The sequence below is a fragment of the Puma concolor genome, chromosome D2 (genome assembly GCF_028749965.1).
Source record: "Puma concolor isolate L17-30 chromosome D2, mPumCon1.1.hap2, whole genome shotgun sequence".
NCBI lineage: Eukaryota > Metazoa > Chordata > Mammalia > Carnivora > Felidae > Puma > Puma concolor.
In genome coordinates, this window is record NC_141677.1 from 35,210,538 (window position 1) to 35,236,264 (window position 25,727).

At 49.8% G+C, this 25,727-nt stretch overlaps 3 protein-coding genes across 6 annotated transcripts; all 3 read left to right on the forward strand.

Annotated features, from left to right (window-relative positions):
* The first annotated feature begins 62 nt into the window (after window positions 1-62).
* On the forward strand, window positions 63-7,051 carry POFUT4 (protein O-fucosyltransferase 4). The gene is made up of 3 exons (XM_025918338.2): window positions 63-906; window positions 1,026-1,651; window positions 3,262-7,051. The coding sequence occupies exons 1-3, from the start codon at window positions 199-201 to the stop codon at window positions 3,407-3,409; spliced, it is 1,482 nt and encodes a 493-aa protein (XP_025774123.1). The 5' UTR covers window positions 63-198; the 3' UTR covers window positions 3,410-7,051.
* A 1,368-nt stretch (window positions 7,052-8,419) lies between these two features.
* On the forward strand, window positions 8,420-9,687 carry CHCHD1 (coiled-coil-helix-coiled-coil-helix domain containing 1). The gene is made up of 3 exons (XM_025918184.2): window positions 8,420-8,580; window positions 8,704-8,822; window positions 9,386-9,687. Exons 1-3 carry the CDS (start codon window positions 8,457-8,459, stop codon window positions 9,497-9,499), a joined length of 357 nt encoding a protein of 118 aa, XP_025773969.1. The 5' UTR covers window positions 8,420-8,456; the 3' UTR covers window positions 9,500-9,687.
* A 1,638-nt stretch (window positions 9,688-11,325) lies between these two features.
* Window positions 11,326-25,667, forward strand: ZSWIM8 (zinc finger SWIM-type containing 8). Of its 4 annotated transcripts, none has more exons than XM_086680015.1 (26): window positions 11,326-12,036; window positions 14,383-14,536; window positions 14,770-14,864; window positions 15,041-15,213; window positions 15,389-15,496; window positions 15,612-15,693; window positions 15,824-15,944; window positions 16,184-16,385; window positions 16,532-16,707; window positions 17,080-18,070; window positions 18,831-18,962; window positions 19,099-19,278; window positions 19,390-19,573; window positions 19,783-19,881; window positions 20,442-20,566; window positions 20,993-21,233; window positions 21,333-21,491; window positions 21,589-21,817; window positions 21,987-22,276; window positions 22,418-22,641; window positions 23,164-23,652; window positions 23,883-24,066; window positions 24,171-24,347; window positions 24,516-24,635; window positions 24,959-25,069; window positions 25,190-25,667. In XM_086680015.1, the coding sequence occupies exons 1-26, from the start codon at window positions 11,829-11,831 to the stop codon at window positions 25,648-25,650; spliced, it is 5,715 nt and encodes a 1,904-aa protein (XP_086536141.1). In that variant the 5' UTR covers window positions 11,326-11,828; the 3' UTR covers window positions 25,651-25,667. The 4 variants fall into 4 exon arrangements, with proteins under 4 accessions (XP_086536141.1, XP_025773715.1, XP_025773714.1 ...); XM_025917930.2 differs by having other exon boundaries at window positions 11,329-12,036; window positions 24,891-25,069; window positions 25,190-25,540; XM_025917929.2 differs by having other exon boundaries at window positions 11,330-12,036; window positions 23,883-24,042.
* The last annotated feature ends 60 nt before the right edge of the window (window positions 25,668-25,727 follow it).

Consider the following 25,727-nt stretch of genomic DNA (forward strand, 5'->3'; position numbering starts at 1 on the left):
CCTCATTTTTACTTGTGACTTACCATTTTCCGTCCCATTTGTTGCTGCTAGGCCTAGCACTTCCCAGGAAGTGGTAGGCTGAGCAGAACTACGCATGCGCCACACGCACCATGGGCGTAGGACTTCGTCAGGTCGCTACTCCCTGCGGGGCGGAGGCCTGATGCTGCCGGGAGGGGAACGGGGCAACTGCCAGTGGACATGGCGGCGTGCAGCAGCGGGGCTGTGCTCGCTGCCCTGGGAGTGCTTAGTATTTGTGCGGTCAGCGGCTCTGGGCCCATGGCTCAGGGGGAGACAGGCGGAGAGGCGGGCTGGGCAGAGCCGTGGGATGGTGCAGTTTTCCGGCCGCCCTCGGCGCTGGGCGCGGTGGGGGTGGCGCGCAGTCCCGGGCCCTCGCAGCCAGGGAGGGAGGAGGCCGTGGACTTGCCGGTGCTGCTGTGGTGGAGCCCAGGGCTATTTCCCCACTTCCCGGGCGACTCAGAGCGCATCGAGTGCGCGCGCGGCGCGTGCGTGGCGTCCCGGGACCGACGGGTGCGAGGGCACTCGCGGACGCGCGCGCTGCTCTTCTACGGCACTGACTTTCGAGCCTCCGAGGCGCCGCTGCCGCGCCTGGCGCATCAGAATTGGGCGCTCCTGCACGAGGAGTCGCCCCTCAACAACTTCCTGCTGAGCCACGGGCCGGGCATCCGCCTCTTCAATCTTACTGCCACGTTCAGCCGCTATTCTGACTACCCGTTGCCGCTTCAGTGGCTGCCCGGGACGGCTTATCTGCGCCGCGCGGCGCCTCCGCTACAGGAGCGCGCTGAGTGGCGCCGACGCGGCTACGCGCCGCTGCTCTATCTGCAGTCCCACTGCGACGTGCCTGCGGACCGGGACCGCTACGTGCGCGAGCTGATGCGTTACATCCCGGTTGGTGGGGCCGGGGCGGGCCTGGGGGTTGAGGGGGGCGCGCGTGGCGGAGGCCAGGACCCCGGGTGTCCAGGTCGTCTCGCCGCACCCACTTCACGGCGGTATTCTACCCCGAACAGGTGGACTCCTACGGGAAATGCCTACAAAATCGGGAGCTGCCCACTCCGCGGTTACAGGACACAGCCACAGCCACCACCGAGGATCCAGAGCTCTTGGCCTTCTTGTCTCGCTATAAGTTCCACTTGGCCCTTGAAAATGCCATCTGTGACGACTACATGACAGAGAAGCTGTGGCGCCCCATGCATCTTGGTGCTGTGCCTGTGTATCGCGGCTCTCCCTCTGTGAGGGACTGGATGCCCAACAATCACTCCATCATCCTCATTGATGACTTTGAGTCACCTCAGAAGCTGGCAGAATTTATTGATTTTCTGGACAAGAACGATGAGGAATATATGAAATATCTGGCATACAAACAACCTGGGGGCATCACCAACCAGTTCCTTCTGGATAGTCTGAAGTATCGGGAGTGGGGAGTGAATGATCCTTTGCTGCCTAACTACCTCAATGGCTTTGAGTGTTTTGTCTGTGACCATGAACTGGCTCGGCTGGAGGCCGAGAAAGCACACGCAGCCTCTCCTGGGGACATCCCTGTCCCTGAGCCTCACATTGCCCAGCCCTCACACATGGACTGCCCAGTGCCCACACCTGGATTTGGCAGTGTGGAAGAGATTCCTGAGAATGACAGGTAAGGATAGCTGGGGTCCCTGTGGCCATCAAATCAAGCGATTTACTTACTTGCTCACTGTGGGCAGTGAACTAGCAGTAGGTGCTGAGGGGATTGTTGTATAGGGAAATTATGACATGGGCTTACTCTGCCTTTAAAGTGTCAAGAGTCTAATTGGGAGAGTCTAATTCCTGAAAAAGCTCAGGAAAAGATGCAAAGTGGAATTCAGGGCAACAACCTATGAAAATCAGCTTATGTGAGCAATGTTTGCAATAGTGATTCAAAAAAGGCTTCGACCAGAGCAGAGGGGGCCTGTTTAGGGAAGTGATGAGGGAGAGACAAAGTTGGGCAGATAAACTCGGGCCAGGCTATACATAGCCTGAATACCAGGCTTAGGAGTTGGACTGTCTCGAAAACCAACTCAGCTGTTTATTTAGCATCTTTGAAATGTTGGGGTTGGGGATGAGCAATACATAGATGGGTGTTTTGAGAGAGGTTTGTCTGCAGTAGGGTTTGTATCTATTAACCTGGCACAATTATTAATAGCATCTCCTTTCACTCTTTAATTTTTTTTTTAATGTTTATTTATTCTTGAGGGAGAGAGACACAGAGTGTGAGTGAGGGAGGTCCAGAGAAAGGATCCAAAGCAGGCTCCAGGCTCTGAGCTGTCAGCACAAGAGTCCGACGCAGGGCTTGAACTCATGAGCCATGAGCCGTGAGATCATGACCTGAGCTGAAGTCAGACACTTAACTGACTGAGTCATCCAGGCGCCCCATATAGTACCTCCTTTCACTCTTAGAAGTACCCTGATTTGGGTGATAAATTATATGTTCACCCCAAACAGAATGGAAGGAATGTTTTCAATAGATAGAATAAACACTGCTGGGCAGTGTGGATTGGAAGAGAAGTGAGGAAGCTACTGCAGTAGGTGGCAGAAAGTGGTGCATTGGGAAACAAGGTCAGCACGGGAGGTGGGGTGGGAAAATGCTGAAGCCACTTGCAGCAAACCACACCTGTTTGGGGAGAGGTGATAAAAGATTATTAAGCTTAATAAAGCAAGACTGCTAGAATGGCCTGCAGAGACTAACTTGCACAGTGGATGGCAGCAGAGGGCTGTTTATATATACTGCTGGCACAGTTTGATTCTGGGAATGGAGTCTTCCATCAAATAATTTGTTTCTAGTTTATGCTGAACATATTATGATTTACTAGGAAAAAAAGTGTAAAACGTTAAAAAAAGAAAATGTGTTTTATCTAGACTTTGGATAGCACTGCACCTTCATTTTGATTATTGAAATTGCAGCTTATAAGGTAACCATCTACATATTAGACTACTTGGTTCCATAGTCTGCCTCACTGCCCTGCCTTCTTCTAAACTCCCACCACATTTGGGAACCAGGAGCGGGCAAGTCAGGAAGTTTAACTCATTGGGGGTGGGATGTGTGATAGATTTGTGTTTGCAGCTGTCACCTGTACTATTACTAGACTACTAGATTTACTTCACATTCCCTTTCCTTCAAAGCAGAGCCCTGTCTTAGCCAGAGACTGCTATATCTGCTTAAAATTTCAGAAGGCAGGACTTGTAGCTGTGCAGAGGTTCCATAATCCAACTCCCATTTTGATGTTTCAGCTGGAAGGAGATGTGGCTGCAAGATTATTGGCAAGGTCTGGACCAGGGGGAAGCTCTCACTGCCATGATCCACAACAATGAGACAAAGCAGAGGAAATTTTGGGACTACCTACATGAGATCTTCATGAAAAGGAACCAAAATCTCTAATTATCCTTGCAAGAGCCTTAAAATTGGTAGAGTTAAGGAGATGGAAGTCCTTATTCTACCATGGGACATGAGGGGCATCTGCTGCATATCCCTTAACGAACACTGTCTTATTATGAGTTCAGGAATTCCAGTTATATCCACTGATATTTTATCCTAATGATGTGTATCCAGTGTCTCAGTTTGTGGTATTAGGGCCTCTCCTCAATGAGAGATGGAGGCCTCTAGTTCTTGGATTAATGGAAAACAGAAGCCTGAAACACCCACTTGTTTTAAAGTGCTGATTCAACAGAATCTTTAAAGAATTGCATCTTTCTCTAGCCATTTCATCCTCTTAACTGTGATTGGAACAACATCTTGGTACTTGGCTTAAGAATGAGGTAAAATGGACCACGTTTAGTAGGGTCTTAAAATTTCTGTGCTCTTCTTTAAACTCTTTATTATTCAGTACCTTTCCTTTATTTTTTTTACATTGAAAAAAAAATTTACTTTGAGAGACAAAGCACAAGTCAGGGAGGGGCAGAGAGAGAGAGAATCCTAAGCAGGCTCTGCATCATCAGTGCAGAGCCCAATGTAGGGCTCGAAGCCATGAACTGCAAGATCACCACCAGAGCCGAAGTCAGACACTCAACTGACTGAGCCACCCAGGCGCACCTATTCAATACCTTTCCTAATCTCTTTTCATCTCCTGCTTTATAAATGGTTACATTGGTGGTGAAGCAAAACTCCTGGTGGGTTGTGTTATGGTTCTTTGGAATTGTATTTTTTACATCATTTACTTGCTCTTGATGTCAAACTTTTTAACTTTTTTTTTTTCAGGCGCCTGGGTGGTTCAGGTCATGATCTTGTAGTTCATGAGTTTGAGCCCCATGTCGGGCTTTGTGCTGACAGCTTGGAGCCTGAAGCCTGTATCAGTTTCTGTGTCTTCCTTTCTCTCTGCCCCTCCCTACTAACGCTCTGTCTCTCTGTTTCTCAAAAGGAAACATTAAAAAAAAATTGTTTTAATGGTTTTTTTCTTTCCTGGTTTTCCGTAATCTGATGAAGATGCCACCATCCCCACATTCATTCTCCTCTACATGAAACTGGCTTTAGATTTTTGACAGCTTTGCTTACTGCTGGTTTGCTTCTTTTTTAGGGAATAGCTGTAATTCTTTCTCATCTCATGAACAGAAAGATCTGATAGTTAATATATATCATGTCAATTTAATGAATTGTCCTCCTCTATTTTAGGTTAGAGATAGAGACTATGGCTGGAAATGATGGCAGAAAAACAAATTTAATATTTAAATGATTTTTTTAATGTTTCTATTTATTTTTGAGACAGAGCATGAGCAGGGGAGGGGCAGAGAGAGAGGGAGACACAGAATCCGAACCAGGCTCTAGGCTCTGAGCTGTCAGCACAGAGCCTGATGTAGAGCTCGAACTCACAAACTGTGAGATCGTGACCTGAGCTGAAGTCAGTCGCTTAACCGACTGAGCCACCCAGGCGCCCCTAAATGATTTTTAAATGTTAAAATAGACCAGGGTGAATCAAACTGCAGGTTTTTATAGGTCTTTGGTCTTTTCTGTCTGCCTAATGAACTCTTCTCTATATTTTATTATTTAAAAAAAATTTTTTTAATGTTTATTCATTTTTGAGAGACAGAGACAGAGTGCAAGTGGGGGAGGGGCAGAGAGAGGGAGACACAGAATCCGAAGCAGGCTCCAGGCTCTGAGCTGTCCGCACAGAGCCCAATATGGTGCTCGAACCCACAGACCAAGAGATCATGACCTGAGCTGGAGTCGGCTGCTTAACTGACTGAGCCACCCAGGTGCCCCTATATTTTATTATTTTTAAATGCTACAAAAGTCCCATTTCCTCCAAAGAGTCATGAAAATTACATTGGAAAAAACAGCCCGGCAATACAGTTGTAATAATTACTTCATACTATGGAGCACTTTTCAGTTCATGTGGGATGAATATTCCAACTTGACTCATTCTATTACTGATATCCTTCTGTTCAACTTTATAGTACTTACTGAGACTACATTTGGATGGAACATACCTAAACTCAAGGGGCTGAGAGGTGAGGCAAGACTTATGTTGGTGGTGAAGCAAAACTCCTGGTGGGTTGTATTATGGTTCTTTGGAATTGTATTTTTTATAACATTTACTTGCCCTTGATGTCAAGGGGCTGAGAGGTGAGGCAAGAGTTAGCCACCACAAGTGGCTGGTTCAGTAAAAAGCTGTTAGGCAGATTTGGGGATATAGCCAAACTTTTATATTGCTGTGGCTTGAAAATAAAGCTTAAAGGGCAGGGAGACCATTAGCTTTTTCAGGGCCAGTGGAACAAGAAATACCTTGGACCTTAGAGCTACTCTGGTTGTAATGTGTAGTATTAATGAATTATCACTAAAGAAGTTCTATAGCTTATCAGTGTTATCTATAAATTAATATGTATATGTACTTATATATATACACATACATACACTAATTTACAACCAGATGTGTGTGTGTGTGTGTGTGTGTTTATGTATGTAAGGTGCTTCAACAACTAGGGTCCCACACTTAATATTGTGACACCTAAGGATGTGGCCAAGGAGAGCTCTAATTTAGACTGGATTTCACGGTCATAATGGTTCTATTTTCATTTTATTTTTTAGTAAAAAATACCTTCACAACAGCATGGAAAGTTTGCTTAACCTGTTTGGGCTTTTGCAGAAAAGCACAAGAGGGGAAGATAGACCTTCAAATGTACTATTAAAATTGGGTATAATGTAGACCCACAAAAAGAAGTCAAATTCAGGACTCTGATTTCTAAACTTGAAATCTATTTTTTTTTGTAGTTTGTTTTTTTTTTTAACGTGTATTCATTTTTAAGAGACAGACAGAGTGTGAGTTGGGGAAGGGCAGAGAGAGAGAGGAAGACAGAATATGAAGCAGACTCCAGGCTCTGAGGTGTCAGCACAGAGTCTGATGTGGGGCTCAAACCAATGAGTCGTGAGATCATGACCTGCACTGAAGTCGGGCACTCAACTGACTGAGCCACCCAGGTGCCCCTGAACTTCCAATCTACTTAAATGCAGGTGCTCATATATAGTGCAAAATACACATTACTCAAATGCAAACTAAGGTTAGGACTCAAGTTTATGTGCAATAAAAAGGGTAAGTGATGGTTATGCAAAATGTAGAATCATCCTTACCTCTCCTAATTACACCAGTTCAGATTGGCATTCCTTTTTATGTACAAAGTGGGCACTTTTATGTACAAAATGGGCCAGTTGTTGAATGATTGCGAATGATTGTGGCTGGAGACTCAGGCCTGCTTTGTGGACAGGGCTTTTTAGACGTTCTCCTTTAATCCTATTACCATAAAAGTATTCGTAAAAGAGCAAGATAAGCCAGGTGCTACATTTCCACAAGAGCAAGCAGAACCAATATGAAGAGAAAGCAAACAATGTGAATTTTCTCTAGTTTGGGGCTCAGTTTGCTCTGTCAACAGCAGCAGGCTTGGGGTTATTGGTGGTAGAAGTGCTTGATTAGGAATCTGTTTTATTGGACTGGGGGTGGAGCATGGGGCTGATGCCTTTATTACTCCATGTGTTGCAATATCCTATAATCTCAGGTTTCATTTTGTATAATAAATGGCTTCTTTTTAAACAGTGTCTGCTGCTTGTTTATATTTCTGGGCTGAGTATGATACACTTGGAGACTTGGAAAAATATGTGAAACACTTGTTCACTTAACAAGTATTTATTATCACTATTCTAGGTACTAGGAATTCAGTAAGACAAGGTCCTGTCTCTCATGGCACTTACATTTTAAATGGGTGTCGGTGGTAAGTGAGGCCATAAACACACATTAAATGAACAAGTTAATTCAGACTGTGATATGTGCTATGAAGAAAATAAAACAGCTTGATGAGAGATATGGGAAGTCAGGGAAGGCCTCTCTGACAGGAACTGAGAACAGAAGAAAAAGAACCAGTCATGCAGAGATCAATGGGAAGATTAAACGTCTGTGATAAATGATTTTAGCACACTAAATTTTACACAACCAAATACATATTGCTCCTCCAAAGTAGTCATCTTATGAACTAAAAGCTTGCTCAAGTTATGCTTCCGTTACCAGAAACATTTCTTGAAGTTGTTATAAATGCCTTGAGAATCCTTGGCACATCTTTGAACTGAGCTGTTTGTTTCTTTTTGAATGTTTCGTTTATTTTTGAGAGAGGGAGACAGAATTTGAAACAGGCTCCAGCCCAATACGGGGCTGGAACCCACCAGCCATGAGATCATGACCTGAGATCATGAAGTCAGAGGGTTAACCAACTGGGCCACCCAGGTGCCCCTGAAGTGCCTTTTGTAAACACCTAAAAGTCACTTAGAGCCAAGTCTGATGAACCTAGGCATCACAACTGAAGAGCCAAGTCTAATAATAGGAATGATACCACCAAGTATCTTCACAGGATTGGAAAGAGTCTTAAATTAGACAATGAACGCCAAAGCGCTTAAACTTCACCCTACCCAGTGAGATCATTACAAAGAAGAAACGATATATAAGTGGTCGCTACTGTTTATATGAGCATAATTTTTCTTTATGGCTTCGGGGTGGTTTTAAAGGTAGTAAAATCCAACAGTTCTTGAAGACTTATTAAAAACATAAGAATAGTCTGTCCCAGCCTAACATCTTAAGGTCTCATATTTTGATTCGGTCCCATCCTCTGCCCTTGCTTTTGTCAATCACCCTCGAGTTCGGCCAGCTACCAGGATAAATGAGTGTCCATTTATCGAGCCCTTTCTTGGATGTTTCCGGCCTAAGACCGCCCTCAGACTTCAGGGCCGGGAGCGGCCTAGGTCAGCACACGAGCCCCAAAGACTCTCCTCCTAACCTGCACACAGGTCTTGAACGACCGGTGCCCGAACCCAGCAGCAGGGTTACGAGGCGAAGAAAAGCAAGCACGCAGGCAGCCGAGCTTTCGGCAGGCTGCGCGCCAAGCCTCGTCGAGCTCTTAGGGGTCACGCAGGGTCACGCACGGTGACGCAGAGCCTGCCGGGAGCTCGGTGCGTAATGGCGACGCCCAGCCTGCGGGGTCGGCTAGCGCGGCTGGGAAACCCACGGAAACCTATACTGAAGCCCAACAAGCCGCTCATCCTAGCTAATCGTGTCGGAGAACGACGCCGGGAGAGAGGCGGTGAGCAGTTGGAGCCAAGGAGGCTCCCAGAGCAGAAGTCCGAGGGATGAACGGGGCGGCTGGGTGGGAGGGCTACAAGATAAGGTAAGGGTGACTGAGGGTCTTCCCGTTCTGCTCCTGCAGAGGCGACTTGTATCACAGAAATGTCAGTGATGATGGCATGTTGGAAGCAGAATGAATTCCGCGACGAAGCGTGCAGAAAAGAGATCAAGGAATTCTTCGATTGTGCTTCGAGGGCCGAGGTGACAGAAGGCTCTTAGGGTGTCATCTTGGGAGAGAATGGGGGTGGGGGGATACAAGCAATTATACAAGACAAGGAAAGTTGTGGGAATGATTTCACTAACGCCCAAGTGGAAAAGGTTGTGGTTTTGAAGGCATTGTGATCTTGAGCGATTTGTTTCACTGCTCTAAGCTTTAGCTATACCAGTTGTAAAATAAGGTTAATATTAATACCTTACAGAATTTTGTATTACATAAAGGGAAATTCATGGGAAAAAATCACTTTGTAAAATTTAACGTGCTGCTCAAATAGATATTATTGTCTGAAATAGAACTAAAGATAGATAGTGAAAGGCAGGTTGTTTGGATTTTAACCTAGAATTAATTGCTAGCTGGCATGGTAGCTTCAGGTCATACAGTCATCTGTAGATCTCAAGTCCCTTTGTTGAAAGGGGACTGGGAAGATGACACAGCTATTTCCAGGCTGGTTAATGTATTAGTGTGCTTTCTGGTATTGTGAGAACTGTTGGCCTAGGTCAGGACAAACTTAAGAGCTGTCATTTTTGTTTTTGTTCTGTCTTTTCAGGCAGCGCGAAAGATGAGATCAATCCATGACACGTTGGGAGAATCTGGGGGTTTACCCCCCAAGAAACTGAATAAATTGTTACAGAGGTTTCCTAACAAATCTCATGTCAGTTGAAAATGAAGAAGCATTTTCTATGACTGGACTGTTAGCTACTGAGAACTATGTGTAGGTGTTTTGGAAACGTTTGCACTGCCACGCGCTATTTGCAGGGTGAAAGGAGGCAAGACACTTTTTCATCCTTTGGAATCATTGTCATGGTGGAAGTTATGCTTTATTTTGAAATAAAATCCTCTGAAGATAAATTGGCCTTTGTTGTAGATTAGGTTCTCCCTCCATACTTGAACTCTGTATCCTTCCCTAGATTCTGGAAGTTCTTTGCTTCTTGATTTGCCCGAGGAGCAGGATAAAAACTTTCATCTTGTTCTGCCTTTGAAGTCCTTACACCATTTAGTGCCCTTGCCTTTGGATGCAATAAGGATGTTCAAGTCTGCCTATATGCAGAGTTTTTCGGTATCATCTGTATTTAGTGACTACCCATTTTGTGCAAAATAGTCCCTGCAAAATGCTCACAGAATAATCAGAAGTTCACAAACTGATGAACTGCAGATGTATTTTATTTAGCCAACGCAATTGGAAATTAGTTTTTAAATTAAACGATCACCTTCAAAAATAGGAAAAATGTCATTTAAAAAAATCCCCTTTTTAGCTTTCAATTAAAAAAATAAAAGGATCTGTAAACACCAGTTTCTTATCCCTGCATGGCAATAACCAAGTAGAGCTGATTATCTTTTGTCTCCATTCTCTAGGGACCTGGCCATTGGCCTCTTCCACATGGTGAAACTGAAACTTATTTGGCAGTTATCTTCTTTGTGTATCACCTGTTCACTTCTCTCATTAAGTTATCCACCTAGTTGCTGAAGGCATTAACTTTTGTGACCCTTTGATATTAGAAACAGTTGTATGGCATTTTATATACTCTGCCCTTCCAGGTTTAATTCACTTAACCTTTTCTATATACCTTGCAGCATTAGATAGACCAAGATCAGTGGGGTTTCTAAGGCTCCAGTGGGATAATTATTAAGATAAAGAAGTGGTCTTGCCTCCCTGACCCACACAGCTACTTCTTCCAATAGTCCTCAGACCTCATGGGTAGAGCACTGGGCAGTTGCCTTGTTCTGAAAGCTGAGGCTTTTAGTTACAGGAAGAAGCTCAATACCTAGGTACTTTGCACTTAGGAGTTCTTAACCTAGGGTCAATAGATTCTCAGTAGGAGGTCTGTGGATGTGGATGGGAAAAATTTTTTATCTTTAACCACAACTGAAATTTAGCATTTCAGTTAGGACCATGGGAAACAAACCACAGTATCAATTAGCAATACCTATATGAGATTATAATATTTTCATATAGTAGGTTGCAGGTACCTCAATATCATTTATACCTATCACTAGCTTCAAAATTATGGTAGTTACCCTTGCTGCTGGACTTTACTTAATGTGTAAATAAAGAAGTATTACTACGTTACAAATTTGTTAATATTCTGATAATCGTATTTCAATATAATTCATTTCCTTTGTAAGTTATATATTTTGTGCATTTATAAACAATCTGAGAAGGAGGTCCAGGGACTTCACCAGGCTGCCAAGGTGTCCGTACCACAAAAAAAGGCTAAGAACTCCTGGATTCAAAGGACCCACTGACAAAACAGTACAACCATTTCCCGAAATCAAATGCATTCTTTTCAGGGTGCTTTCCTGATCAGATCTTAGAAAAAATCTAATGGAATGCAGGCTTCTGGACTACAACTCCCAGAAGGTGATGCGGCCCCAGGGCCTATCCGGAGTTGAGACAATGACTCCACCCAGTTGTCCAGTGTACCGCTTGACAGCCTACGATTCCCGGCATTCATGGCGGCTGTTTATTCCTTGGGGACATTATGGACGCCGAGTTATTGCTGGGATTTGTAGTCATTTCATGTATCTCTGGTAGTCGGTTCCCTCTTACAGTATCTGAGGGTGGCTTCGAGAAAAAAGAGGCAGGAAATGTAGCAATTAAACAAACGGGTCCTCTACATCTGCCGGTACCGGGTCTGGTTCCCAAGCGCGTGAGGCGGAAGTGGTGGTGGCCGGCGCGGCCGGAAGTTCAGATCAGCTGATGGGGGAGGCGGCGCCGCAGCCGCGGAGAGGCCCCGGCTGCCGAGCGCTTCGTCCGGGCCCAGAGTCTCGGATACTGGCCACGATCCCCGTTCGCACCTCGCAGTTGGGCGAGGCCCGGTCCCATATCCCTTCCAGGCTTGAGATCCTCGTCCGGCACGGCCGCCCTGAGCGCCCCGGCCACCCCCAGCCCCGGCTCGCCCCTCAGGCCCCGGGCCTCCCCTCAGCCCCCGGCCGGCGGCCCAGGCCCCGGATCCGCGGGGGGGGACCCGGCCCCGGGGGGTGCAGGCCCCATGGAGCTGATGTTCGCGGAGTGGGAGGACGGAGAGCGCTTTTCATTTGAAGATTCGGACCGCTTTGAGGAGGATTCGCTCTGTTCCTTCATCTCCGAGGCCGAGAGTCTTTGCCAGAACTGGCGGGGATGGCGCAAACAGTCAGCGGGGCCCAATTCCCCCACTGGCGGCGGTGGCGGAGGTGGCAGTGGCGGTACCAGAATGCGAGGTAAGGGTGAGCTGGGGGGAAGGGAACGGGCTGGCTCTGCTCAGGCCTTGCTGGGGAGCTGTCCCCGCTCGGGAGCTGTCCCGGACCGCGAGCTGTCCCGAGCAGCTTGGAACGGACTTCTGGACTCGCTTTTCGAGTCTTCCTGGGGTTGGCTTCTCCACACCAGCGTGTGTGTGTGTGTGTGTGTGTGTGTGTGTGTGTGTGTGTGTGTGTTGGAGTGATGGCTGGGAAATTCTGGGTTGGATACCATTAGCGACAGAAAGTAGATTTTTTTTGTGGTTCATTTGCCTTAGTAATGGAATAGAAGAAAAAACTCCTCTGACTTGGGAATACTTACCTAGTTAAGCCCGCGGCAAGCCAGAAAATAGAAGAGAAGGAGGGTAGGGAGTGGATTGTGAAGAAGGGACCACTTGAGGCGTGTCACCCCCATTGCAAAGTGCATTGGGAGCTTCTTGTTAGGGGTGATGATGATCTCTGATTCTGGCTACACCAAGAAGGGATTCCACTCATAGGAAAGTGGAGGTGAACTGGAGATTCCATAGTCACATAGGTTCAAATCAGAGGCTTGTTTCTTGTCCATATTGAACAGCTGTCAGAAGCTGGGACCACTGGATTAGAGCCTTAGATTTCTATCATCTGGGGCCTGGGGAAGAGTGTAGGAAACTGTCTCTAGAGTCTCCTTATGAAATGCTCTTCCTGCTTTGTGCTGTGAGTTTCTTTCATCCTGGGGTCTTTCAGTGAATTAACTGATTAGTGCTGTGAAGAATTTTGCTTTTATTAAAGGGGATTGAGGGAAGAGTGATGATAAGTGAAGCTCCACAGGCTCAAGACTTACCACATCCTTTCCCTGCCTTCCTCATGGCACAGTTTTTGTTCTGGGCCTCAATGCAAGCTGACTTTTTTCAGCAGTTGGGATTGTGATTGTACTCCGGCCATTCCAAACTCCCGTTTTCCAAACTTCCCTGCAGAGATTTCTAGCACCCTTTTGGGACAAAGAAGTGTACGTATGTCACTTGTTAGGAGTGGTAGTGTTCAACTTCAGTTGGAGAGGTAGCATATGTTCTGTGCACATACACCCACACATGCACAAAGATCATAGGCAGTTTCACTGTGGGTCTTCTGTGGTCTCTTTGCTTTTTCACATTTGCATGTGTGGGTAGCCTTGGGGCTTAGAGCTCCTTCACTTTGAGGGAAGTAACTGAAGTAATGTCGGTGAAAATTTTCAACATACTGGTATCTTCCTGAATAGGTTAAAATCTAGAAAAGCATGTCATTCCCCAAACCCGCTGCCATCCCGGGGTACTCTCAGTCTCTCACTTGTAAAATAAGGAGGTTAAATTTTTTTTTTTTTTTAAAAAGAGGTTTCTTTCAGCTCCATGATTTTCTGATCTGTCTTCTAATTTGACCAGCAATTTGGTGAGATATGTATGCAGTCTGTCGCGTTTCACCTTTTTAAAAATTTATTTATTTTTGAGAGAGAGAGAGAGAGAGCGCAAGCAGGGAAGGGGTGGAGAGAGGAGAGAGAGAATCTCAAGCAGGCATCACGCTGTCAGTGCAGAGCCTATGCGGGGCTTGAACTCACGAACCACGAAAATCTTGACCTGAGCTGAAACTAAGAGTTAGACACGTAACCGACTAAGCCACCTGGGCGCCCCTCACCATTTATTGATTGAAACAGTGTGGGAAACCTTGAGTGGTAACTCCATCCTACTCCAGGTGTTTTCAGGAGCAGCAGCTAGGTTCCCTTGGGATAACCCATCTTCCTCCCCATCCCCCTTCCCAGGCTTCCAATTGTAGGAAGCCAAGGATCAGGTGTGCCAAGGGACATGCAGCCTCTCTTGCTACTGGAGGTCCCTCTCTTAACTCCTTTGGGCTCTGGCCTGTCTCCTCTCCTTAGTTAGAGGCCTAGAATAATCTAGAGAAAAAGGGATAGTAAAAAGCAGTTGGAGAAGAGAATGTCAGGGGAGAGACATTAACAATGTAGTATAAATATAAAGTGCTAGGTGAAAGGGAAATTAGATGCCAAGCCATGTGAGAGGGTTACTTGCTAGGATCCTGGAACACACCTGTTTGGCCAGGAGTTTCTGGGATATCTGTGGTATCTTCTGTTCTAGACCTTAGGTAGCAAGTTATGGGCTGCAGTTGGTTAGCTCCCCTCCCCCAGATGAAATCTTAAGAGTTGATGTATCCTAACAGGAGGGTCCCTTGGTTTTTCATCCAGATCTCCCTTTTCTTTCATAGTGAAGGTGGGGCCCAAGATGTTAGGCGCTGGCATTGGTGCCAGGTAATCATGACCCTTTTCATTTCCCCTTCTCTTTACCCTCACCTAAACCTTTGTTTCCAAAGATGGACTTGTGATCCCATTGGTGGAGCTCTCAGCAAAGCAGGTGGCATTTCATATCCCATTTGAAGTGGTGGAGAAAGTTTATCCCCCAGTGCCTGAGCAGCTACAGCTCCGAATTGCTTTTTGGAGCTTCCCTGAGAATGAAGAGGATATCCGGTGAGGCTAAAGGACTGATGGTGGGGAGTGGGTCCTGATATTCCACACTGTGTGCTGGGTTTCCTCCAGAACAAAGGAGATACTGTGTTTGGGGTTGTAGGAAGAAGACAAGGGGAGGAGTGCCTGGGATTTTCCCCAAGAGGGAGTGACACTGGGGAGAGTGTGTCCAGGGCATTGTGGTCTCTGACAGGTTGTTTGCTGAGTTGTGGCTGTGTCCTCTTCTTCACTCCCAGGCTGTATTCGTGCCTGGCCAATGGCAGTGCCGATGAGTTCCAGCGAGGGGACCAGCTGTTCCGCATGAGGGCTGTGAAAGACCCACTGCAGATAGGTAAGGGTCCCATCATGCCCTGTGGCACCCCCTGCTCTGCCCATCCCCTGTATTATGAGTTAAGGACCTACTGCAAGAAGCTGGAGCAGGTTGTTGGAATAACTGCAGGGCCAGGGTTGAGGGCAGAGAATTATGTCTTGATGGCTCTCCCTGACCATACCCATGTTTCTCCCCAGGGTTCCACCTGAGTGCTACAGTGGTGCCACCTCAGATGGTCCCCCCCAAAGGGGCCTACAACGTGGCTGTGATGTTTGACCGCTGCCGGGTCACTTCCTGCAGCTGCACCTGTGGGGCTGGGGCCAAATGGTGCACTCACGTCGTGGCACTCTGTCTCTTCCGCATCCACAACGTGAGGCCCTCCCAATTTATCCTGGCCCTATCCTACGCTCCATCCCCCCCTTCTCTGCTGCATGCCTGGCCACAATGTGAGCCTCCTCGCCTCCCTTAATCTGCCTGTCTTTCCCTTGCTCCAGTGTCAGCAAACCTTTTCCAGCTTGTTCTGTTTCTCTCTGTTTCTCCTTCAGGCTTCTGCAGTCTGCTTGCGTGCCCCAGTATCAGAGTCCCTGTCTCGGCTGCAGAGGGACCAGCTGCAGAAGTTTGCTCAGTACCTCATCAGTGAGCTCCCTCAGCAGGTGAGTGAGGTTGGGACACCCTTCTCCAACTCTAAGCTCCAGGACTGCATATTAGTCTTCATGTTAGGCCAAGGCCAACTTGGGTCACTTATGCCTTTGTCCCTTTCCCCCTCAGATCCTCCCCACGGCCCAGCGTCTTCTGGATGAACTCCTCTCTTCCCAGTCAACAGCCATCAATACAGTGTGTGGAGCCCCCGGTGAGTGTGGAGAGAAGGAAGGGCAGTCAGAAGAAAGCTGGTGGTGCAGAGCACCACTTACTAAAAGCTTGCTGTTGTCAGGTGAATCCAGGCCCCTATCTCTATGTAACTGACTACCTATCATCCCCAGACCCCACAGCAGGGCCCTCTGCCTCTGACCAGAGTACATGGTATTTGGATGAGTCAACACTCACTGATAACATCAAGAAGACACTACACAAGTTCTGTGGACCTTCGCCTGTGGTCTTCAGGTAAATTGGATCTCTCTGTGTCTGTGTCTGTGGTGGAAGGGAACAACCCTCAGGCTGTTAATCGATCCTTTGCTCTGTTAATACCTGTGCCTCAAGAATTTTTGTCTTAGACATCTTTTGTCTCCTACACTCTGTATTTTGGGTCAGGGCCTCTTTTGTGTCAAAGCCCTGGTGCACTTTCACCTGTCGTATGCAGCCCCATCTCAGAGTAATCATTTTCCACTCCATTACCTTCACAGTGATGTGAACTCCATGTATCTGTCTTCCACGGAGCCTCCAGCTGCTGCTGAATGGGCATGTCTGCTGCGCCCTCTGAGGGGCCGCGAGCCAGAGGGTGTCTGGAACCTACTTAGCATTGTGCGGGAGATGTTCAAACGGAGAGACAGCAATGCTGCCCCTTTGTTGGAAATCCTCACTGACCAGTGCCTCACCTATGAACAGGTAACCCTCCAGAGTTGGGTGGCCCCGCTGTGGTTCATTTTCTCCTTCCCTTAACTTCATTTACCTCTTGCTGACAGGGACACTGGGGAGGGCTGCTCTTCTTTTCTCCAAACTATTAGGTGCATCTCAGAGCTCTCTGTTTCCAGATAACAGGTTGGTGGTACAGCGTGCGCACCTCAGCCTCACACAGCAGCGCCAGTGGACACACGGGCCGTAGCAATGGGCAGTCAGAGGTAGCGGCCCATGCATGTGCCAGCATGTGTGATGAGATGGTCACACTGTGGAGGCTAGCTGTTTTGGACCCTGCACTCAGCCCCCAGCGGTGAGTCTCCCCCTAGGCTCATCACAGCACGGATATTGGGCCAGCCCAGGACAGTCCAAGGCCTCATATCATGTGCACATAGAAACGTACTATTCTTCTAGTCCTAGGGAAATGGGAGGTACTGAGCGTTAAGGTTACCAGTGATTTAGGCGTCCTTTTTCTGAGAAGCTCTCTTCCTTTCCTCCCTTAAATAGCTCCCACTTTCCCAAATACCTGAGTATTGGAGTGATGTGTATGAGCTGGCTCAAGAAGTTCTTCCCTGGGTCCCTTCCTGTACCCTCCTTCTGGGGGTTATGCCTGCTCTATCTCCTTCCATCCCTTCTCAGAGCAGAATGTAGCCCCCCAGCAACCTCCCCAACTTTGTTCCCACAGCCGCCGGGAATTGTGTGCCCAGCTACGCCAGTGGCAACTGAAGGTGATTGAGAATGTGAAGCGGGGACAGCACAAAAAGACCCTGGAGCGGCTCTTCCCTGGCTTCCGGCCAGCGGTGGAGGCCTGCTACTTCAACTGGGAAGAGGCCTACCCACTCCCTGGTGTCACCTACAGCGGCACCGACCGGAAGTTGGCACTGTGCTGGGCCCGAGCCCTGCCCCCTCGGCCAGGTGCCTCCCGATCTGGGGGCCTGGAGGAATCCCGGGAGCGGCCCCGATCTCTTCCTTCTGAGCCAGCTGTGCGGCCCAAGGAGCCTGGGGCCAAGCGCAAGGGATTGGGTGAGGGGGTCCCCTCATCGCAGCGGGGTCCCCGCCGCCTCTCTGCTGAGGGGGGAGATAAGTCTCTGCATAAGATGGGTCCAGGTGGGGGCAAAGCCAAGGCACTGGGTGGGGCTGGCAGTGGGGGCAAGGGATCAGCAGGCGGTGGGAGCAAGCGACGGCTGAGCAGCGAAGACAGCTCCCTGGAGCCGGATCTGGCTGAGATGAGCCTGGATGACAGCAGCCTGGCCCTCGGTGCAGAGGCCAGCACCTTTGGTGGATTCCCTGAGAGCCCGCCACCCTGCCCTCCTGGTGGCTCCCGTGGTCCTTCCACCTTCCTTCCTGAACCCCCAGACACTTATGAAGAAGATGGTGGTGTGTACTTCTCAGAAGGGCCTGAGCCTCCCACAGCCTCTGCTGGCCCCCATGGCCTACTGCCTGGGGAGGTCTGTACCCGGGATGACCTCCCTTCCACAGATGACAGTGGCAATGGGCTCCCCAAAACCAAAGAGGCAGCCACTGCAGTTGGAGAGGAGGATGATGACTACCAGGCATATTATCTGAATGCCCAGGATGGGGCTGGAGGCGAGGAAGAGAAGGCTGAGGGCGGGGCTGGGGAGGAGCACGACCTGTTTGCTGGGCTGAAGCCACTGGAACAGGAGAGCCGCATGGAGGTGAGGGGACTCTGAGGGGACACTGAGGGTGCTCTTTCGCTACAGCTGGGAGAGGGGCCATCTGGCTCTAATTGGGAATGTCAGGACTGTAGTGAGGCTGTTAGAAGCCTTTAGCGGGCTCCTGTCTGGCCTCCCTGCCTACAGTCCATTCTTTTCACTGCTTCCATATTGATATTCCTGAAATGTCTGATTGTGTCCCTCTGCTGCTTAAAACTCTTCAGTGGTTTCCCACTGCCCTTGGCATGACCTGTGAGGCCTCACTTGGTCAGATCTTTGTATGCTTTTTCAGCCTCATCTAGGCATTCTGCCCTTTCTACTGCAGTCCGTCGAACCATTCCTCTAGCTTGCCATGCTGTCTCTCGCATCCTTACATTTGCACAGATTGGCCTGTCTGCCTAGAATCTTCTTCCCTCACCTTTCCTGGCTAGCTTCTGTTCTTTCTGCAGGTCTCAGGTATCTTAGAGATCACTTCCTCTAGGAAGTCTTCCCTGAGCTTGCCCCTTTGCCCCAGGTCCCAGTGAAGTATCTTACTCACTTATGCCCCTCTTGTCCTTTCCCATTGGTAGCTGGCTTCACGCTGGTTTGTGCGTTTGTGTGTCTGTTCCTCTAATCAGACTATGAGTTCCTGTGGTATACCCAGAACCAGCATAGGGCCTAGCATATAGCAGGTACTCATGGGATGTTTGCTGCTTGAGTATGAATATGGTGTCCTGCCCCTGGAAGTTGGGGCTTCAACCTGTGTGGTGCCCGTCCTCTCCAGATATTGTTTGCCTGTGCTGAGGCCCTGCATGCGCACGGCTACAGCAGTGAGGCCTCCCGCCTCACTGTGGAGCTTGCCCAGGACCTGCTAGCCAACCCACCTGACCTCAAGGTAGAGCCGCCCCCTGCCAAGGTGAGAGACCCCCCATTGCCCTCTCCCCCCATTTATTGCTAACCCTCTTCTATGCCCCACCCCAAGTGAGAGCCTCCTCACTCCACCAAGATGAGTCAGACTCATATGTCTGCTTCCTTGTACTTCCCCTCTTTAGGGCAAGAAGAACAAGGTATCTACGAGCCGTCAGACCTGGGTGGCTACCAACACCCTGACGAAGGCAGCCTTCCTGTTGACAGTGCTAAGTGAACGCCCAGAGCACCACAACCTGGCCTTCCGAGTTGGCATGTTTGCCTTGGAGCTACAGCGGCCCCCAGCTTCTACCAAGGCCTTGGAGGTCGGAGGTTCCATCAGCCTTGTACTGCAGTCTCCTCAGGGACTCCTCAGAGACTTACAGCTTGATCTCTACTGAAGTGTTAGGGGTCTGAGTTTCTTCCTGTATCCTTAGGTGAAGCTGGCATACCAGGAGTCTGAGGTGGCTGCCCTGCTCAAGAAGATTCCTCTGGGTCCAAGTGAGATGAGTACCATGCGGTGCCGGGCAGAGGAGCTTCGGGAGGGGACACTCTGTGACTATCGGCCCGTTTTGCCTCTCATGCTGGCCAGTTTCATCTTTGACGTTCTCTGTGCTCCAGGTATGGTGCGTGACTCTACTCGAGTGGGGATCTTGGGTAGGAGTAGTTTTCTCTAAGGAGAAACCAAGAGGCCCAAGGCTCTGAATTATCCTTAGGACCCATCAGGCAACTTCATGAGTGGTCTGGAATGATGAGGGTCTTGGGTTGCCTACATTTCATTCTTTCCAATGACACTTCTTTCTGCCTGACTTATTCCACCTTTCATCCAGTGGTTTCTCCCACGGGTTCCCGGCCACCAAGTCGTAACTGGAACAACGAGATGCCTGGGGATGAGGAGCTGGGATTTGAAGCAGCAGTTGCTGCCTTAGGTGAGTCTGGAGTATCTTGAGCACTTCTGTGAGCTAGTTGGCCCAGGCCTTGAAGGGCATGAGACATGGTCCCTGTTTGAAGGGGTGGTATGGTAGTGGGACAGCCAGAATGTGACATGTTTGAACCAGGTAGTACAGTCAAGAATTTAGGGACAAAAGGTGTGCTATGGCACACAAAATGTGAGAAAAGGATTCAGGAAGGGTATAGAATACGGAATGTAGGTCAAAAGATCAGTTAAGTTTTTGGTAAGGGGACAAAACACCATGAATAAAGACAGGGACCATCAAGTAAGTCTTAATGAGGGCAAGGAGTCAAACTTCCTTGAAGTGATGGGTATGCCATGAAGGTAGAGTGGGCCAATTATGAAGGTCTTAAAAAGCAGATCAGAGCTAAGACCGGATGTAATAGGCAATTGGGACCTTCCATGGGGGATGTGGGTTGGACCAGGAGAACTCCTTATCTCACATATGCTGGTGGCTGGGCAGCCCTGGCCTGTTCACTTTGGCTGTCTTGGGAGTTATGGCCATTCTCAGTCCCTATGAGACCCTTCTTCTCACAGGTATGAAGACAACAGTGAGCGAGGCAGAGCATCCCCTCCTGTGTGAAGGCACACGTCGGGAGAAGGGTGACCTGGCACTGGCACTAATGATCACTTACAAGGATGATCAAGCCAAGCTCAAAAAGGTAGGGACTGAAGTACTAGGATTTTGACAGGCAGAGAGCAAAATTTTACCCTTTCTCAGAGGATTGCAGTCCAATGAGGAAAGGGCTATACTGCCCATAGGGGATAAGTGGAAAATCTTGGGGACACTTGATAAAGAATAAGACCAATGGTTCTCGTAGGAGTGCTTGGGCAGGGGATGAAAGAAAAGAAGCAGTTACTCATTTATTTCAATATTTACTGAATATCAGTGTAGTCAGTCCTGTGTTAAGTGTTAGGATATCAAGATATGTAAGCCGGTGCCTATCATCCAGGAGGTTCTCCTATGGTTGTGACTGGGGAAGGCTTCCCGAAGAGGCAGTATTAAGCTGTTTCAAAGAGAAAGTAAGGTAATAGAAATAGAAGTCAGGATATAAAGGGCATCCTGTCACTGCTTCTCTCTTCTTCAGATCTTAGACAAACTCTTGGACCGAGAGAGCCAGACGCATAAGCCCCAGACACTGAGTTCATTCTACTCATCCAGCCGCCCAGCCACAGCCAGCCAGAGGTCTCCGTCAAAGCATGGGGGCCCATCTGCCCCAGGGGCCCTGCAACCATTGACCTCGGGCTCTGCAGGGCCTCCTCAGCCAGGGAATGTGGCAGGGGCTGGGCCAGGCCCCAATGAGGGCTTCACAGAGAAGAATGTGCCTGGTGAGGTGGGGGCACTGGGCAGGGGGGGATGAATGGTATGGATTCATGTTGGGGTCCCCTTTCCTTGGCTTATCCCAATGTCCTATTTTCCCCACCTAGAAAGTTCCCCACATTCTCCCTGTGAGGGCCTCCCATCTGAGGCAGCTTTGACCCCAAGGGCGGAAGGGAAGGTTCCCAGCCGCCTGGCACTTGGCAGTCGTGGAGGCTACAATGGACGGGGTTGGGGCTCCCCAGGGCGGCCTAAGAAGAAACACACAGGTATGACAGCCTGTGGGATGACATGGAGGGAGGGATTTCCTGAAGTGTGAATTCTGTAACTTCTAGCTTCTGAGACTGATTTGTCTTGGGGAGTTAGGCATGGCCAGCATTGACAGCAGTGCCCCTGAAACAACATCGGATAGTTCCCCCACCTTAAGCCGGAGGCCACTTCGAGGGGGCTGGGCCCCCACCTCCTGGGGCCGAGGACAGGACAGTGACAGCATTAGCAGCTCTTCTTCGGACTCTCTGGGCTCCTCATCCTCCAGTGGAAGTCGCCGGGCCAGTGCCAGTGGAGGGGCCCGGGCAAAGACCGTTGAAGTTGGCAGGTCAGTGGAAGAAATACTCCTCTCATCTGGCCCACCCTCAGAGTCACATCCCTGGTGTAATCCAACTATTGTTCCCCCAGCGACACCACTTATCCTGCTCTTTCCTGCCTACCTGGACACCCATTTCAGAGAAACCCCAATCCCCGTCCCTACCCCATTGCCCCCTCAGGTACAAGGGCCGCCGTCCCGAGAGTCATGCCCCCCATGTACCCAATCAGCCATCAGAGGCAGCTGCACACTTCTACTTCGAACTGGCGAAGACGGTGCTGATCAAGGCAGGGGGCAACAGCAGCACTTCCATTTTCACACATCCATCTTCCTCAGGGGGCCATCAGGGTCCTCACCGCAACCTGCACCTTTGCGCCTTCGAGATTGGGCTTTATGCCCTTGGCCTGCACAACTTTGTTTCTCCCAACTGGCTCTCACGTACTTATTCTTCGCACGTTTCCTGGATTACAGGTAAACCCAGTATCTTGATTTGGGAATGGGTTGGGGATTAATTGATAGAGAGTCTTATCCTTGTGGAGTTACTGATTTGATAGAAGACACCATACTAACCACCCCCCCCCTCTTTTTTTTTTTTTGCTCCTTTCCTTGAAGGTCAGGCAATGGAGATTGGTAGTGCAGCCCTGACTATACTGGTAGAATGCTGGGATGGACACCTGACGCCCCCTGAGGTTGCATCCCTGGCTGACAGGGCATCACGGGCACGAGACTCCAATATGGTGAGGGCAGCAGCGGAGTTAGCCCTAAGCTGCCTGCCTCATGCCCATGCATTGAACCCCAATGAGATCCAGCGGGCCCTGGTGCAGTGCAAGGAGCAGGTATTTCTACAGGCAATCTGGGGACTTGCTTTCAGGTATCTAGGAAGGGACATGGGGAAAACTAACAGCCCAGCTCGATTTCCAAATCTTAAAGTTCACAAATTTTCTAGTTTGTGCTATTATGGTGACACTTGACATATTAAGGCACTTTCACATCCATTACTTCTTTTGCCTTACGACTCTGAGGTTAGGATTATTCCTGTTTTATAGATAAGGAAATGGAGATCTATAGGTTAGGGACCAAGGTGGTCACCAGGTTGGAATACTTGGGGAAGGCCTTGGGGAGATGGTGGGAACTGGATGGGAGGGAGTGGCTAGGTTAGTTTGGAACTGGGACTGTAAGTAGTTTGGAACTGGTCACCAAGTGTTTGTTCAGTGTCTGTGTGAGGCATTCATTGCTCTGACTCTGACCTCTGATGCCTCCCTGGGAACCAGCCAACTCAAAGGAAGATGTTGGAATGTCATTTACAACCATGCCTGAGTAAAGCCCCTCCCCTTAACTTCTGTGCCCCTTCCTTCCAGGATAACCTGATGTTGGAGAAGGCCTGCATGGCAGTGGAAGAAGCGGCTAAGGGTGGGGGTGTATACCCTGAAGTGTTGTTTGAGGTTGCTCACCAGTGGTTCTGGCTATATGAGCAAACAGCAGGTGGCTCATCCACAGCCCGTGAAGGGGCTACAAGCTGTAGTGCCAGTGGGATCAGGGCAGCTGGGGAGGCTGGGCGGGGGCTGCCTGAGGGCAGGGGGGGCCCAGGCACTGAGCCGGTTACAGTGGCAGCAGCAGCAGTGACAGCAGCAGCCACAGTGGTGCCAGTCATCTCAGTGGGGTCCAGTTTATATCCAGGTCCAGGACTGGGGCATGGTCATTCCCCTGGCCTGCACCCCTACACTGCTCTACAGCCCCACCTGCCCTGCAGCCCTCAATACCTCACCCACCCAGCTCACCCTGCCCACCCAATGCCTCATATGCCCCGGCCTGCCGTCTTCCCTGTGCCCAGCTCTGCATACCCACAGGTGAGACCAGTGTTTTGTTGGGGGGTTGGGCACGTGGGAGAACATTAGGAGTTCATGTGGGGTTGGAGTGTGGGGTACTCTGGGAGAATAATAGGACTGTTTTGGTGAGGTGGTGGGGGTCTGGGGGGACTCAGGCCAACCAAGATGAGAAATGTAGGGATACCCACTTGTGGGATGAAGGGGGAGAACCACATCTTAATATAATTTCCTACTCTTTTCCCTGTCTCTAGGGTGTGCATCCTGCCTTCTTGGGGGCTCAGTACCCTTACTCAGTGACTCCCCCCTCACTTGCTGCCACTGCTGTGTCTTTCCCCGTCCCTTCCATGGCACCCATCACAGTACATCCCTACCACACAGAGCCAGGGCTCCCACTGCCCACCAGTGTGGCCTGTGAGTTGTGGGGACAGGGAACAGGTGAATGGAGGGGAGGTACACTGGGCAGGGGAGATGGGGGGAGGAACCCTCTCCATCCCTCTTTGGGCTGTGAATTCCTCATATAGCTTTCATCCCACCCTCAGTGAGCAGTGTCCATCCAGCATCCACGTTTCCAGCCATCCAGGGTGCCTCGTTGCCTGCTCTGACTACACAGCCCAGCCCTCTGGTGAGCGGAGGGTTTCCACCACCCGAGGAGGAGACCCACAGTCAGCCTGTCAACCCACACAGCCTACACCACCTGCACGCTGCCTACCGTGTTGGTGAGAGGTCTTTTTTTTGTGCCCCCACCTGCAGTTGTGCCAGAGGCTCTTTAGTGATGCCTCCCTCCCCATAGCTCTTACTTTGTTTGTTGTGGGGTCCGATGTACCAGATTGAGGTGCAGGGTGAAAAGGATGTACCTTCACTATGTGCCCACCCTTTTCTCCCAGGAATGCTGGCACTGGAGATGCTGGGTCGCCGGGCACACAACGATCACCCCAACAACTTCTCCCGCTCCCCCCCCTACACTGATGATGTCAAATGGTTGCTGGGGCTGGCAGCAAAGCTGGGTAACACCTCCCCTCCCCAGGACCATTGTCCGCCCCCACCCACTTTCCCCACCTTCCTGTCCCAGACCTCCTTCCTAGCTCTTGCTCAGAGTTGAGGCCTTGGTCGGGTATGTGTGCGTGCGCGGGGGGTGGGGGGTTACCTCAGCTCCTGGGGTGGAGGGAGGCTCTCTGCCAGGCCAGAGCTGAGAGATAAAAGTTGGGTCCCTAGGGCAGAGGTGGCCACCCCCGTCTCATGCCCCTCCCCCTGCCCCCCAGGAGTGAACTACGTGCACCAGTTCTGTGTGGGGGCAGCCAAGGGGGTGCTGAGCCCGTTTGTGCTGCAGGAGATCGTCATGGAGACGCTGCAGCGGCTGAGCCCTGCTCATGCCCACAACCACCTGCGTGCCCCGGCCTTCCACCAACTGGTGCAGCGCTGCCAGCAGGCATACATGCAGGTGACAACCCTGGAAGTATGGAGTAGGGTGGAGCACCTCCTGGGCAGGCATGGAACTGATTACCCCGCATGCTAGGGAGGACGGGCCTGGTTCTGTGCTTAGTGTCTCATCCTCTTCCAGTACATTCACCACCGTTTGATTCACCTGACCCCTGCCGACTACGACGACTTTGTGAATGCGATCCGCAGTGCCCGCAGCGCCTTCTGTCTGACACCCATGGGCATGATGCAGTTCAACGACATCCTGCAGAACCTCAAGCGCAGCAAACAGACCAAGGAGCTGTGGCAGCGGGTCTCACTCGAGATGACCACCTTCTCCCCATGAGTCTGGCCCCTCTAGGGTCCTATACAGGGATACAGGCCTGTGGCTATGGGGGCCCCTCACACAGAGGGAGTGAATCTTGGCTGGACAGATCATCCCCACTCAGTTCTCTGGTAGCCCAGACTGGCAGCTGCTCTTGGGCTGTAGCTTGGGGCCAAGATGTCTCAAACCCTAGAAGCCTAGGGTTGGGGGAGACAGCCCTATCTGGGAGGGGGCATTGGGTGGCCTCTGGTATTTATTTGGCATTTATAAATATATAAACTCCTTTTTTACTCTAGTCCGCCTGGGCCTTTGCCTTCTTTCCCTCCATGTGCAGATGAACTTTGAACCGGGGTGG